This window comes from Conger conger, chromosome 4, assembly GCF_963514075.1.
Source record: "Conger conger chromosome 4, fConCon1.1, whole genome shotgun sequence".
NCBI lineage: Eukaryota > Metazoa > Chordata > Actinopteri > Anguilliformes > Congridae > Conger > Conger conger.
Genome location: NC_083763.1, coordinates 72,559,021 through 72,575,480, shown reverse-complemented (window position 1 = coordinate 72,575,480; position 16,460 = coordinate 72,559,021). Strand labels below are relative to the sequence as shown.

At 49.3% G+C, this 16,460-nt stretch overlaps 1 protein-coding gene across 1 annotated transcript in view; it reads right to left on the bottom strand.

The window, feature by feature from the left end:
* The window catches only part of drosha (drosha ribonuclease III), an 80,449-nt gene that overhangs the window by 28,410 nt on the left and 35,579 nt on the right, over positions 1-16,460 (bottom strand). The window contains 3 exon segments of the mRNA XM_061239056.1: positions 2,298-2,455; positions 8,034-8,078; positions 14,643-14,713. Coding sequence (XP_061095040.1) covers positions 2,298-2,455; positions 8,034-8,078; positions 14,643-14,713 — 274 coding nt within the window.

Below are 16,460 nucleotides of genomic sequence, written 5' to 3'. Positions count from 1 at the left end.
CACACACACACACACACACACACACACACACACACACACACACGGGAGTAGAGCAGTACTATTCAACTGTGGTAGGTCACACGTGCGTGTCCGCTCGTGTGTACGTGTGTGTGTGCGGGTATGTGTGTCATGCCCCATCATGGCCCACCACATCAACCCCAATCTGGGTCATGTGACCCGTCCAAATGACCTGTCCAAAGCTCGGGTCCACAGACGCTTACAAACAGAAACCAGTAACTCCACCAATCAATAAGCACTTTGCTCACAACAAATCAACAAAGCAGACACTGATTGGTGGATACTTACTACTGAGGTGCCTGTAGGGTAAGGTGGGTGTCCTACCCAATCAATCAGATCAATCAAACTGTATTTATAGAGTGCAAAGACTTAAACACAACCACTGTGGACATGCTGCAATACCCAGACCTAAACAAAAACAAGAACAGTGAACAAAGCCCTGTGACAGTTGACCCTTTTACAGTCCACCAAAAACCGAAAACATGTCAGTAATAATTCATGTCAGTCATAAATATAACCCCGATTAACATCTAGCATACATACGTACAGGTGCATATGCACAGACGTAGCACATTTATAAAAGTGCCCGCGCTTGCGACAGACCGTTTTAAAATGAATCACCGGTCGAGTATTTCAGCGTTATTATTCTCTGGGTGAGGGATAACCTTGGCAGCTGTCACACTGTGGGGTAACGTCAGGCCTGTGTGAAAAATGAGAGGTTTCTGAAGGCTGCAGTGGACTCAATGCAGCAGGAAGTGCTGTTTTGTGCCGTGAACGACTCGTCTGCGTTTGGGAGAGGTCTGCGGGCCGCACGTCAGAGGAGCACCAGCAGTCATGCTCCCTTTCCTCCTCTCTACATCTCCTCTCTTTGTGAGCGTTTGAGGACAGGAAACCTGCTCACTCTCACTCTTCTCCACTCACCAGTCCATCAGACCGGGCGCCTTTAAGGACATCTCCCTGGTGCCCGGAAGGACGGCCAAATACGGCGTGAACCCTACTGGTGGCTAACCCTGAAAACCCTGCCTTCCCCGGACAGACAGACAGACTCACTGGGTGAGGTGGTTGAAGCAGACACAGACAGACAGACAGACAGACAGACAGACAGACGGACAGACAGACAGACACACTGGGTGAGGTGGTTGAAGCAGACACAGACAGACAGACTCACTGGATGAGGTGGTTGAAGCAGACACACACAGACAGACAGACTCACAGGGTGAGGTGGTTGAAGCAGACACAGACAGACAGACAGACTCACAGGGTGAGGTGGTTGAAGCAGACACAGACAGACAGACAGACAGACAGACTCACAGGGTGAGGTGGTTGAAGCAGACACAGACAGACAGACAGACAGACAGACTCACAGGGTGAGGTGGTTGAAGCAGACACACACAGACAGACAGACTCACTGGGTGAGGCGGTTGACAGACAGACAGACAGACTCACAGGGTGAGGTGGTTGAAGCAGACACAGACAGACAGACACACAGACTCACAGGGTGAGGTGGTTGAAGCAGACACAGACAGACAGACAGACAGACAGACAGACTCACAGGGTGAGGTGGTTGAAGCAGACACAGACAGACAGACACACAGACTCACAGGGTGAGGTGGTTGAAGCAGACACAGACAGACAGACAGACTCACAGGGTGAGGTGGTTGAAGCAGACACAGACAGACTCACAGGGTGAGGTGGTTGAAGCAGACACAGACAGACAGACAGACAGACTCACAGGGTGAGGTGGTTGAAGCAGACACAGACAGACTCACAGGGTGAGGTGGTTGAAGCAGACACAGACAGACAGACAGACAGACTCACAGGGTGAGGTGGTTGAAGCAGACACAGACAGACAGACTCACAGGGTGAGGTGGTTGAAGCAGACACAGACAGACAGACAGACAGACAGACTCACAGGGTGAGGTGGTTGAAGCAGACACAGACAGACAGACAGACAGACAGACTCACAGGGTGAGGTGGTTGAAGCAGACACAGACACAGACACAGACAGACAGACAGACAGACAGACAGACAGACTCACTGGGTGAGGTGGTTGAAGCAGACACAGACAGACACACAGACAGACTCACTGGGTGAGGTGGTTGAAACAGACACAGACAGACAGACAGACTCACAGGGTGAGGTGGTTGAAGCAGACACAGACAGACAGACAGACTCACAGGGTGAGGTGGTTGAAGCAGACACAGACAGACAGACAGACAGACAGACAGACTCACAGGGTGAGGTGGTTGAAGCAGACACAGACAGACAGACAGACTCACAGGGTGAGGTGGTTGAAGCCCACAGTGCGCAGTGTGAAGGCTCGTGCCAGCAGGCGCACGTGAGTGAACAGAACCCCGATGGTGTCCTCAAAGTCCGTCAGCTTCTGCAGCACCGGGGACGTCTCTATCAGCTGCCTGTCTGTGGTGGGCTCCTGCACCTGTACACAGACACACACACACACACACACACGTCACACGACACACGACACACGACACACACACACACACACACACACACACACACACACGTCATACACACACACACACACACACACATACACACACACGTCATACACACATACATACACACACACATACATACACACGTCATACACACACACACACACACACACACACACACACATATATATACACACACACACACACACGTCATACACATGGGCACGCACGCACGCACAAAGACACAAAAAAGTTTACTTGCGTTAGAGTCTGCTCAGGAAATACTTTAAAAATACAGAAAATCGACTTATTTTAACTGTCGCCAAAATAAAATGAGCCCGGAATCATTTCACTTATTTACCTTCTAAAACAGCATAATCTCGTACTTGGTATGCGCTCGCCACAACACAAGTCAAACAAAGCTCTCTCAGAGTACGTAAGTGTTCTGATATTTTCCTCTGATAATAATAATTCAGAACATCAATCATACAGTCATGGTGAAGGACAGCAGACAGGAAGAGAGCTGGCACTTTACCGCAAAACAAAAAGCAAAACAGTCATTACGGAGCGCTCGATCACGTAGCCTCTTAACGCGCGTCGGTCTCCGCTCGCTTGTCACTCTCGCCCTCCTCGGCTAGCCGCGCTGATTAGCATGTGCGTTTAGCGGGAGTAACAGCGGCCTCGGCTCCAGATGTCAAGCTGACACACCGAAGACGAGGGTTAAAGTGTTCTCAAACAGGCTGGAACGTCAAACAAATTGCAATTATCTGCCTTTGGTCCTCCCCTCCCCCCGCGTTTCTTTGTGTAACCCCTCGTCTGAACGGGACCAGCTCTATTACTGTCAGAGCGCTGCCGTCCCACGCAGACTGCTGTCGGATCTCTTTACCGCGCAGAGTCTAATTTCATCTCACGTCACACAAAGTCACGGGTTAGGGCTTTGGAAGAGATCACTCTTCATTTCGATAACGTTTCAAATTATGCTTTAAATTCTCTTCCCCGGTGATTTGCGCCTATACAGGTAAACAGGCAGAAAATTGGGGGGGTGGGGGCCTTGCAATAAAATAAGTAGCTGGAATCGTTGTGAAGGACGGCTCGTCGAAACGGAGACGCTGGTTCTTGTCAGAATGAAACTGATTGGTCATTTACATCACAATTCATTTAATATGCAAATCTACTCAGTGTCGGCAGGAAGAGCACTTTTCGCAAAGCAAGTGCTTTCTGAAAAGACAGGTTTCTTTCAAACGCTTGGAACGTCTCACTCCTATACATTAGACTCACAAAGAGAAAGGAGAAAGCTCTCGCATGGCAGAGCCGGTAAGCCAATGGAGGCGTTTGAATAGAAATAGTGGAGGTGAACTAAGGATGCAAAGAGTGAAGAAATGAGAAACTACGGCACGTATGAAGTGCCCAAATGCATTGAGATCATTATATGGTCAAATATGAAGCTACAGTTCAGCCAGTCTCCCACAGAGAGAAGTTAATCCTTTGAATGAAAGTCATTTGCAAAGGTGTCGACGCTAAAGCCATGTCTCCACCCACAGAGATGTGCTGTACATGTCCATGCGCGACATCAGAAGATGGAAAACTGACAGGGCTGTGCGTTAAGATTCCTGCGCCCCAGCAAATCACCCCAAATCTGGTTAGCACTGCGGTGTCCGTGTCAGCGTGCGTCTGTGTGCGCACGTGTGCGTCTGTGTGCGCACGTGTGCGTCTGTGTGCGCACGTGTGTGTGTCTGTGTGCGCACGTGTGTGTCTGTGTGCGCACGTGTGTGTGTCTGTGTGCGCACGTGTGTGTGTCTGTGTGCGCACGCGTGTGTCTGTGTGCGTACGTGTGTGTCTGTGTGCGTACGTGTGTCTGTGTGCGCACGCGTGTGTCTGTGTGCGCACGCGTGTGTCTGTGTGCGCACGCGTGTGTCTGTGTGCGCACGTGTGTGTCTGTGTGCGTACGTGTGTCTGTGTGCGCACGTGTGTGTGTCTGTGTGCGTACGCGTGTGTCTGTGTGCGTACGCGTGTGTCTGTGTGCGTACGCGTGTGTCTGTGTGCGCACGCGTGTGTCTGTGTGCGCACGCGTGTGTCTGTGTGCGCACGCGTGTCTGTGTGCGCACGTGTGTGTCTGTGTGCGTACGTGTGTGTCTGTGTGCGCACGTGTGTGTGTCTGCTAGTGTGTGTCTCTGTGTGTCGATCGTTCAAACTGAGAGAGAGAGAGAGAGAGAGAGAGAGAGAGAGAGAGAGAGAGAGAAAGAGAGAGAGAGAGAGAGAGAGAGAGAGAGAGAGAGAGAGCGCTTTGGCAATACAAATGCAAATTTTGTCATGCCAATAAAGCAATTTGAATTTGAATTTGAGAGAGATGGAAAGAGAGAGAGAGAGAGAGAGAGAGAGAGAGAGAGAGAGAGAGAGAGCAGAAGCCCTCCAGCTCTCTCCACAGCGGGCTGTCCCAGAAGCAGGGCAGGTGGTCTCCCAGGAGAGTTGGTCAGGTGGTTTACGATGGCGTGTTGGTCAGGTGGTTTACGATGGCGTGTTGGTCAGGTGGTTTACGATGGCGTGTTGGTCAGGAGGTTTACGATGGCGTGTTGGTCAGGTGGTTTACGATGGCGTGTTGGTCAGGAGGTTTACGATGGCGTGTTGGTGAGGAGGTTTACGATGGCGTGTTGGTCAGGAGGTTTATGGCAGGGTGTTGGTCAGGAGGTTTATGGCAGGGTGTTGGTCAGGAGGTTTACGATGGCGTGTTGGTGAGGAGGTTTACGATGGCGTGTTGGTGAGGAGGTTTACGATGGCGTGTTGGTGAAGAGGTTTACGATGGCGTGTTGGTCAGGAGGTTTACGATGGCGTGTTGGTGAGGAGGTTTTACGATGGCGTGTTGGTGAGGAGGTTTACGATGGCGTGTTGGTCAGGAGGTTTACGATGGCGTGTTGGTCAGGAGGTTTACGATGGCGTGTTGGTGAGGAGGTTTACGATGGTGTGTTGGTGAGGAGGTTTACGATGGCGTGTTGGTGAAGAGGTTTACGATGGCGTGTTGGTCAGGAGGTTTACGATGGCGTGTTGGTGAGGAGGTTTACGATGGCGTGTTGGTCAGGAGGTTTACGATGGCGTGTTGGTGAGGAGGTTTACGATGGCGTGTTGGTCAGGAGGTTTACGATGGCGTGTTGGTCAGGAGGTTTACGATGGCGTGTTGGTGAGGAGGTTTACGATGGCGTGTTGGTGAGGAGGTTTACGATGGCGTGTTGGTGAAGAGGTTTACGATGGCGTGTTGGTCAGGAGGTTTACGATGGCGTGTTGGTCAGGAGGTTTACGATGGCGTGTTGGTCAGGAGGTTTACGATGGCGTGTTGGTCAGGAGGTTTACGATGGCGTGTTGGTCAGGAGGTTTACGATGGCGTGTTGGTGAGGGGGTTTACGATGGCGTGTTGGTCAGGAGGTTTACGATGGCGTGTTGGTGAGGAGGTTTACGATGGCGTGTTGGTGAGGAGGTTTACGATGGCGTGTTGGTGAGGAGGTTTACGATGGCGTGTTGGTGAGGAGGTTTACGATGGCGTGTTGGTCAGGAGGTTTACGAAGGCGTGTTGGTGAGGAGGTTTACGATGGCGTGTTGGTCAGGTGGTTTACGATGGCGTGTTGGTCAGGTGGTTTACGATGGCGTGTTGGTCAGGAGGTTTACGATGGCGTGTTGGTCAGGTGGTTTACGATGGCGTGTTGGTCAGGAGGTTTACGATGGCGTGTTGGTGAGGAGGTTTACGATGGCGTGTTGGTCAGGAGGTTTATGGCAGGGTGTTGGTCAGGAGGTTTATGGCAGGGTGTTGGTCAGGAGGTTTACGATGGCGTGTTGGTGAGGAGGTTTACAATGGCGTGTTGGTGAGGAGGTTTACGATGGCGTGTTGGTGAAGAGGTTTACGATGGCGTGTTGGTCAGGAGGTTTACGATGGCGTGTTGGTGAGGAGGTTTTACGATGGCGTGTTGGTGAGGAGGTTTACGATGGCGTGTTGGTCAGGAGGTTTACGATGGCGTGTTGGTCAGGAGGTTTACGATGGCGTGTTGGTGAGGAGGTTTACGATGGCGTGTTGGTGAGGAGGTTTACGATGGCGTGTTGGTGAAGAGGTTTACGATGGCGTGTTGGTCAGGAGGTTTACGATGGCGTGTTGGTGAGGAGGTTTACGATGGCGTGTTGGTGAGGAGGTTTACGATGGCGTGTTGGTGAAGAGGTTTACGATGGCGTGTTGGTCAGGAGGTTTACGATGGCGTGTTGGTGAGGAGGTTTACGATGGCGTGTTGGTCAGGAGGTTTACGATGGCGTGTTGGTGAGGAGGTTTACGATGGCGTGTTGGTCAGGAGGTTTACGATGGCGTGTTGGTCAGGAGGTTTACGATGGCGTGTTGGTCAGGAGGTTTACGATGGCGTGTTGGTCAGGAGGTTTACGATGGCGTGTTGGTCAGGAGGTTTACGATGGCGTGTTGGTCAGGAGGTTTACGATGGCGTGTTGGTGAGGGGGTTTACGATGGCGTGTTGGTCAGGAGGTTTACGATGGCGTGTTGGTGAGGAGGTTTACGATGGCGTGTTGGTGAGGAGGTTTACGATGGCGTGTTGGTGAGGAGGTTTCCGATGGCGTGCCTCGCTCCGCCATATCACGCTCAACACGCCGCAGAGGTCAGGAGCAGGGCCCCACACTTATATATTTATATTAACGGCCGCTTACGCGTTAATCAAGAGTGACCTCTCTCAAAGGGAGCGCGCTTCTGAGTTCCAGCGGCTAGTCTGTCCTGCTACTGCAGACCTGTGGATACACTGAACTACAACGCTTTACAATGAGGTTCCATGATTCAGCATGAACTAACGTAGTCCTTAACCAACTACTACTGAGAGGTTAATCTGTGCAGCTCTGTTAAATGTATTTGTACACCATTAATTCATGCTAACAACTATATTTGTTATTACCAATTCATATCGGAGCGAAAAAGTCTAGTCAATGGTTAACTAATTATATTTTCATCTTATGGTTTGCTAATGTGTAAATATCATGCAACAAATACATTAGTTGTTAACAAATGAATTAACCAATGAAAAGATAATTTAATTCTTAATTAATGTATTTCTCCATCAATAATTCATGTTAACAACTAAATTAGTTAATGCAGATTCATGAACCTTATTGTGAACTAAGCCAGGTCTCGAGAGCTGCAGCACAAAGCATCTCCTCACAAAAACAGGACAGAATGCAATCCGCTGCAAATATCTGGACATTCTGGACAATATTACGCCACATATACTTCATAGCAGCATAATACATTGACATACCTGGCAGTAATAATAAGATTCTGCCCATATATTATAAAGTGCTGAAATACATTCCTTTTATATTCATTTCAGCGCATTTAGAAAAAAATTCAATTTGTGCTCGGGGTCATGGCGAGGGTAAACGACACTTTGATGACCCCAAAGCATGGTGTCACACGTCATGTGATCATTGATGGTGGCTGTGATTGGCCAGCGCCCTCGTGAGGGAGATCACAGAGAGGAGTTGGGGTGACACTGCGGCCAAGATTGACGCGTTTGGGCGAAACATTACCTGCAGAGGATGGGGCGGGTAGTTCAGCCAGACCTCCCTCATGTCCTACAACAGAGAGAGAGAGAGAGAGAGAGAGAGAGAGAGAGAGAGAGGGAGGGAGGGAGAGAGAGAGAAAGTGAGAGAGAGAGGGAGAGGGAGAGAGAGAAAGTGAGAGAGAGAGGGAGAGGGGGAGCGAGGGAGAGGACATTATAACATTAGAATTATTAAATATATGTTAGTTAAAATGTGTTCAGTTTTTGTGTTAGATTTCTCTGCTTTCGGTTTAACACTTGCACATAATGCGCTTTGGCAATATTTACTGGATGCATTTCATTTCAATGGATTTAAGGGGCTTGAAAGAGACGGAGAAAACAAAGACAGACAGATCTCAGATTACGGGCAACCTTCAACAAAAACGTATCTCTTAATCTCGCACTATAGCCAGAGCGTGTTTCAGTAAAACTCTAAAAAATGAAACGTTAAATTCTCATACATCAAACCGAAAAAAAAAAATATATATATGACATGAGTGAGCGTCCCAGTGCAGCAGGGTTCCGGCCGGGCCTGGGGCCAGATGAGGGTGAGGAACAGAGTGTCTAAATCCATCAAGGGCACTTGTGCCTGTCCGGCTTTTCATCTGCAGAGAGTGCCTGTCCCTTCTCCCCCTCCTGCGCATTCCAACACCTGTGACTACCCACAAGGGTTCCGTCACAGCCCAAAAAGATCATATCACAACCCAAAATGGTTCTGTCACAACCTAAAATTTGAGATGTTCTCATGACCGGCAAAGGGAGGGGAAAGGGAGATTCATCCACAAAACGACGACTGAAACAGCAGCAGTTTATGTGCTTGGGCTGCAGGAACGACGTCGGGATTTTGGCGTGAGTCGCATTCCAAGATTCGGACCTGCCCGGGCCTTCAACCGCCGTGTCAATCAACACGTCTCGCTCTCGTCAACCGCTCCTCCTCTGGCGGAAACCCCCCTCTCCAACTGGGAGAGACAGGCAGGGGGGCGATCGACAGCTCAAACACCCAGACCCCACACACACTCCCTCCTTATGCGGAGAGCACCGACTTTTCAAACGCTGACTCCGAGAGAGAGAGAGAGAGAGAGAGAGAGAGAGAGAGAGAGAGAGAGAGAGAGAGAGAGATGTTTGTGCTTGTCCATCACGGAACCCACCGGAAAATATACGATTCCCCCCCCCACCCCGCCCCAGCTCTCCCGCCTCCCCTCCCCTGAGGTGGATCCGGGCAGAAAACATCACCGACCTTAAACGGGAAGAGCGCGTTACGTCCCTCGCATGCGGAACGGTTGCCGTGGTGATGCTCTGACAGGCGGCAGGGCCCATAGATTGACACTCCATCTCCCTCGCACGGGCATTATTGAAAATAGAAATTGTGCTTTCTATGCAAAAGGGCGAATGGAGAGGGGGAAATTAAAATGCGGTATTTTTTTTTTATTATTATTATTTTTTTTAACCCAAGTGTTGTCGGTGGTGAGTAATTAACCTACGGCCGGCCATCGTCTGAAGCCTTCCACTTCAACACTAATGAGAGCGGGAGAGCATGCTTAGGAGCAGAGGTTACACTCGCCGTGGGCCTCTTAGGCACAGGAAGACGACAGAAAGGCATTCACACCGCATTTAAACCAGGGGCGGGCCACTTCACAGGCAGAACCGCACCCACAGCGAACAACAAACATAAAGCGCGTCGGCAGCCGGCAGAGGCCGTGACCGAATTTCAACCGGGAACCGCGGTGAATGGCTTTACATTCCGCCGTTCCGCAGGCACTCAGGTCCACAGCCACGCAGCCGATACTCTGCCCACAATCCATTTACACAGCCTGGTATTTACCCAAGCAATTCAGGTTAAGTACCTGCTCAAGGGTTCAAGTGGAAGTGCCTCGAGTGAGAATCAAACGCCAACCACAGAGTGCTTTAAGCGCGGTACTGCAATATTGCGTATTAGGGGTGTGAATGGTTAAACGGTTAAACGTTTAAACGGTGACTCGTCATCTTCTAACGTTTTAGTGGTTAACCGAAACGGAGTTGTACACGTTTACCAAAAATTGCTGACCGATAACCGAGTGGTTTTTTGGACTATTGTGTTTAACTATTTTTTAACTATATATCTAATGTTGACCAGAGTTAGCTTACCTACATGAGCTAGGTAGTTTAACTATTTCTAAAATCAAGTAGAATTGTTAGCATAAAAGAAAAATCATTTGACCAGTAGATATTGAAAGCGAAAATGTCCTGCTTTAAACGGACAACATTAACCCTGTCACAACAAAGATTGCCCCGCGCCGTATAAAATCGAATGCATTGACAAAGTTTACGGTTACATAAAAACAAAAGTCAAATTGTATAGAAACCAATGGCATAAACGTAAAATCATTAGACCAGTCGACTATGGTATCTGTGCAGAATCCAATTTTTATATTTTCACCGTTCCTGTCGGATTCCCTGCCTAAAATAGATATCGTATTATCATGTTACTGTATGTCACGCAAATATTGTACATTAAAGTGAGCAGAGAATTGAGTGCACAACCCTGTCTGAAACAAAATTCTCAACAGCAGCAGATTGGGAACATTTCATGCCAATCAAGTCTGTCAGGCAGAAGCCACAGGGAAAAGGGATGAAAACACGAAGAATGATCATTTTAACCGATGCATTTTTTTTTTTTTAAGTCACGCGATCGACCAGCATACCTGGACGCAGCCTGTACGGCTTTAAGTGAGCATGTCAATGTAAATGTAAATGTAAATCCTTAATTTGGCAATTAGGCAATTATCTGACTTACAATGTCGACATATAAATGAATCTATTTGAATAAATCCCAAAATAAAGTTTGAAAATGCTTTTACATTTTTTAGTAGGCAACTCCAGTTTTTTTTATTTTATATACATAAGATACGACCCCTAGTGGTCAGTACTGGTTACACAGTTAACCGATTTCAAAATGGGATGGTAACAGTTTACAAAAACTGATGATTTGTCACATCCCTATTGTGTATATGCTGGACTATCCCATCCAGGCTCTTTTCACTAAACACAGTAACCTCCTCTATGTTCAAAACTAGCGATTCATCCGCTGGCCACAGTGGCTGATGGGCCCCAAAATTCACCAGCCAATTTCAATGTTCCACCCGACAGCTAGAGGCTTAGAACAGAACAGGAGCTCCAGGTGACGGGTGGTTAGCTGCCAAAGTGGCTGGTAGAGGAGACAAACTCACCACCCACAGATAACATTCACCAGCATTCGGCTGCAGGCCGGTGCTAATTCCCCACCCTGCAGTGGTTAGGAGGCAGGTAAACATGCAGGAGATCTCCCACTTGGACAGGCCTGTCAAACGCCCGCGTTTTCAGGCATCCTCCTCCCACCGCACACTCTGCCTTTGTCTTTTTAGTCCAGGCCCACTCAGCTTGAGATGAAGAGACACGGAACGGGAGTAAAAACCCGGCGCTTTTCCCTCTAACGCGAAAGAACAGAGAGGCTGTCGGCCCCACCGTTTACCCCCATCCCGAGACCCTTCTGCAGAGAGTTTCTGAAAAGGAGCTTTCGTCCGTCTGAAAACACCTTCATTTTCATTCACTTTTTCCCGCATTTTTTTATTTATTTTTTTTATTTAACTTGGCAGGGGGGTAAAAAAAAAAAAAGAGAAAGAAACCGGAGGGAGAGAAGAAAAGGAAGATTGGTGTGAGCCGGTAAGAGCGGTTCCTTAACAAAGCTGCGCGACGCTACGCGGGCGAACGCGGCGCGGGAACGAGCAGGGGCGGGAACGAGCAGGAGCAGGAAGGAGCAGGAAGGAGCAGGAGCGGGAATGGGAACAGGCGGGAGCAGGGAACGAGCAGGAGCGGGAACGGGAACGAGCAGGAGCAGGAACGGGAACGAGCAGGAGCAGGCACGAGCAGGAGCGGGAATGGGAACAGGCGGGAACAGGAAGGAGCAGGAGCAGGAAAGAGCAGGAGCAGGAAAGAGCGGGGGCGGGAACGAGCAGGTGCGGGAACGGGAATGGGAACGTGCGGGAGCGGGAAGGAGCGGGAGCGGGAAGGAGCAGGAGCGGGAAGGAGCAGGAGCAGGGAGGAGCAGGAGCGGGAATGGGAACAGGCGGGAGCAGGGAACGAGCAGGAGCGGGAACGAGCAGGAGCAGGGACGAGCAGGAGCGGGAATGGGAACAGGAAGGAGCAGGAGCAGGAAAGAGCGGGAGCAGGAAGGAGCGGGAGCAGGAGCAGGTAGGAGCAGGAGCAGTAATGAGCAGGAGCAGGAAGGAGCGGGAGCAGGAAGGAGCGGGAGCAGGAGCAGGAGCAGGTAGGAGCAGGAGCAGTAAGGAGCGGGAGCAGGAAGGAGCAGGAGCGGAAAGGAGCGGGAAGGAGCGGGAGCGGGAAGGAGCGGGTGAACGGCGGCAGGAGGAGGCAGTGAGACGGAGAGAGAGAGACTCTCCAGCCCCGCACGGTGTGATCGCACACTCTGCTGGCACGCCGGGAAAATCAGCTCACGACCGGCAGAGAGGCAAAACACACGTCCCCCGCTCGCTTAGCAGAGTAAGGATTACAAAAGAAAAGATATAAACACTAATAATAACAATCAATACATTTTGTCAATGGTTCTGCTAAATTTCTGGAGCTCGCCAACCCTGGAAATGCATGTGTGCGGGAGGGGGGGAGGTGGCGTTTGGGGGTGCCTCAAGACAGTTACACACTGCCGTGGGGTCCCCTGGAAAAGAGTTTCTCACACCCCCACATATTATATTTTATTGGGGGGGTGGGGGGGGGGGGGGGGCAAATGAGGCTGTGGTAGGGGCTAGGTGGGAGGGGCATTATGGGCTGCCAGAGGCTGCAGGAAGGCATGTTATGTTGTCATGACAACCAGATGAGCATTTGGAGGGTCCGTAGGGGGGATAATAATGCTTTCATTAGCCTGCCATTCACATGCTGCAGTATGACCCAAGCACACCTGCTAAGCCTGTGACATCATAATCATGGGACAATGGTTTTTTTTAACCTGTACAATAAAATTTATTTCACAGTTCCTTTGAGAGCTCATTATTCATTGCTCAATTATTATCCATTATTCATTTCTTATTTTGTATATTCATGTATTTTTTAGTGGCAGGGTTGGGGGGAGGGGGGGGGGTGTGTTCCTAAAGTCAGGTTTTAAAACTAGTTTTTAAAAAGAGACCCATTCCAGACCATTAAGAGACGGGAGGGATGAAAGGGCTGTGTGCACAACATGCAAATGAGCTTCCCAGTGTAGCCCAGGCCCCTCCCCCGGAGGGATATCTTGAATGTCAAGCCAATTACAACATTATTTAAATAACTCTGCGAGACATCGCTCACGAAAAAGCAGTCCTCCGCCACTTTTTATTCGCTCAATTTACTTTATTTTTTTCCCTCCGTTTTGCTGCCCGAGACAGCTTCTTTTTTTTTCAGACGCAGATTTATAAATATTTCGCAAGAAAAGGGGAACGGGTATTGGCGTGTAGCGCGGGACAGATACTACCCCAAAACATCATTAAAGTCCCAGCTTCGGCGTCTGCCCAGCCCAAACCACCATGGCGAGGCACCAAGGCCAAGTCTCTGAATGCAAATCTCATTTCGGCTTCTGCCCTTTGAAGTGGCATTCCCGAATTAAAGAGCGCATGCCAAACGACGCCTCCGTGGAAGATGGCCCCCTGCCACCCGCCCCCCTAACAAGGAGAGGCAAAGCCAAACGCAATCAAAGGCAACGACACGATCTGTGAGGACGGAGGACACCGCAAGGCACCGCAACCTTTGACTCTTATGCAGTGAGTTTTACACCCTACGCCCTCCCCTACTGTAAACAACTCCGATAACAACACCTACACCCTCATCTACTGTAAACAACTCAGAGAACACCAACTACACCCTCATCTACTGTAAACAACTCAGAGAACACCAACTACACCCTCATCTACTGTAAACAACTCCGATAACAACACCTACACCCGTCATCTACTGTAAACAACTCAGAGAACACCAACTACACCCTCCCACACTGTAAACAACTCCGAGAACACCAACTACACCCTCATCTACTGTAAACAACTCAGAGAACACCAACTACACCCTCATCTGAACAACCCAGATAGCACACCCAACACAGTAAATACAAACACACACATTGTTATTAACACTGTAATTAGCCTGTATAGCTAGCTACACTGTAATGTAAAGGGCTAGCACACAGCCTCATGTGAGTTTCATTGTAGTGGAGGTCTGGTTTGAGCCAGAGACTCACACTATTATTGGGCGGGACAAGCCAATATCTATAGACTTTAAACCCCTTTCATCAGTTTCACTGGCTCTCTCACACCTCTTATTACACCAAATTAGCCCTCCACACACACACACACACGTTTTTTATTCTTTCTGCAGGCACAGTTTATTACAGAACATTATATGCAGCAGCCCCAAAGCAGAAGATTAATTCAAAGCCTTGTTAAGTTAAAGGAAATTCAAGGGCATCCGCTAACACGGCGCTCTCGGAGAGAATAGCGAGGACTCTCGGAGTCACGGGCGTGGGGCTCTGTGTCTGTGGAAGCTTTACTCCAGGTCGGACGCGGCGTGCGTCACCACGCGGACAGAGACGCAGGCCCACACTTACCTCACCGTTAAACAGCAGCCTCCCAAAGAGCTGCTTAGCCTCCTCCAGTCCTCCCTCCAAATACACAGCACCTGAGACAGAGAGAGAGAGGGAGGGAGGGAGGGAGGGAGGGAGGGAGGGAGAGAGAGAGAGGGAGAAAGAGAGGGGGCGAGTGAGAGAGAGAGGGGGAGGGAGGGAGGGAGAGAGAAAGAGGGAGGGAGGGAGAGGGAGAGAAAGAGAGAGGGAGGAATAGAGAGAGAGAGAGGGGGGGGAGGGAGGGAGAGAGAGAGAGGGAAGGAGGGAGAAAGAGAGATTGATTCAAATTTTGATTAACCTTTACCTTTAATTAACATTCCACTTATAAACCTACCCACCACACCTACACATGAAAAAATAGATACTGTATCCCACCCCCCTAACCAACACACACCTACATCCCAACAGAGAGAGAGAGAGAGAGAGAGAGAGAGAGAGAGGGGGGGGGGTGGCATGGGAGAGAAAAGGGGAGACAGTTTTAATAGCTTTAATAACAACCCAACCAATTAAAATGTGCAAATATCACAGAGAACGAGATGAATCATAAACAAGACAAATGAGAAAGAAAGGGGGGATAGGGGAGAGAGAGAAGGAGAGGAGACCAAGGGAGAGAGATGGAATGAGAGAAGAGGGGGAGAGATGGATAGAGATAGAGGTGGGGCCCAGAAGGGAAAAGAATAAAAAGGAAAGGAAGAGAGTGATGCAGTGAAGGTAGAAGAGAGGAAGACAGACAGACAGACAGACAGGCAGACAGAATATGGTAATATTTAAACAGAACCGTTTTTCTCCATCTCACAACATAATAATATTTTGTTATTTAGCTGCTGCTCTTATCCAAAGTGAATTACAGTTGATTTGACTAAGCAGGGGACAATCCCCCTTGGAGCAATTTGGGGTTAAGTGTCTTGCTCAAGGGCCCAACGGCTGTGCGGATCTCATTGTGGCTACAGCGGGGCTTGAACCATTGACCTTCCGGGTCCCAGTCATGTACCTTAACTACGAAGCCACAAGCTACCCCATACCCGAACATACCCAGACATGAATAATATATGTGTGCGTAGTGTGCGTGCCTGTGTGTGTGTGTGTGTGTGTATGTGTGTGTGAGCGTGTGTGTGTGTATGTGTGTGTGTGTGTGCCTGTATGGATAAGAGGCATCACTCAGGGTAATGGGACATTAAAGCACACACTCCCACTCGCAAGGTTTGTGTGCATTCGGGAATATTTCACCAGAATGTTCCATAACCGGCATCATGTGTCATGTTTAAATGCTGCAGACAGACCAGTTTAAATCTGCCGCAGCTGAGGTGTATATTCCTGCACACAAAATAAAAACAGAGACACAAACACAGAGATGGCATCCCACAGAACGTAGCTGCCATTTACCAATCTCCTTCATTTAAATTACCTGCCAAAAACTCCCAAAAACTGTACTTCTCCCTTCAGTGTAAAACTGTAAAAGCTTAAACAAATACGTATATTTGTGTGTGTTTTTTTTTTATTTAAAGACAGCTACACAAAGACAGAACAACAGCTGGGCTACACTTCAACAACCGCGGTGTCAGCTTTGAGGGGCCTCCTACCACACTAGACTTGGGATGGCCGAACAAGAACAGCGAAAGACAAACTGCCGTTGACGAGGCCATGAAAGTAAGCCCGTGAGACAAGCTCTGACCCTGGGGCTTCAAGGAACGACAGGTCGTTATTTAACCAGAAAAGTGCGGCACAAAGAAGGAAAAAAAAAAATAAAAAAAATAAAAAAACTGAAAAAAATGTCATCAGATTTTCCCGTCAACCCAGTGACCT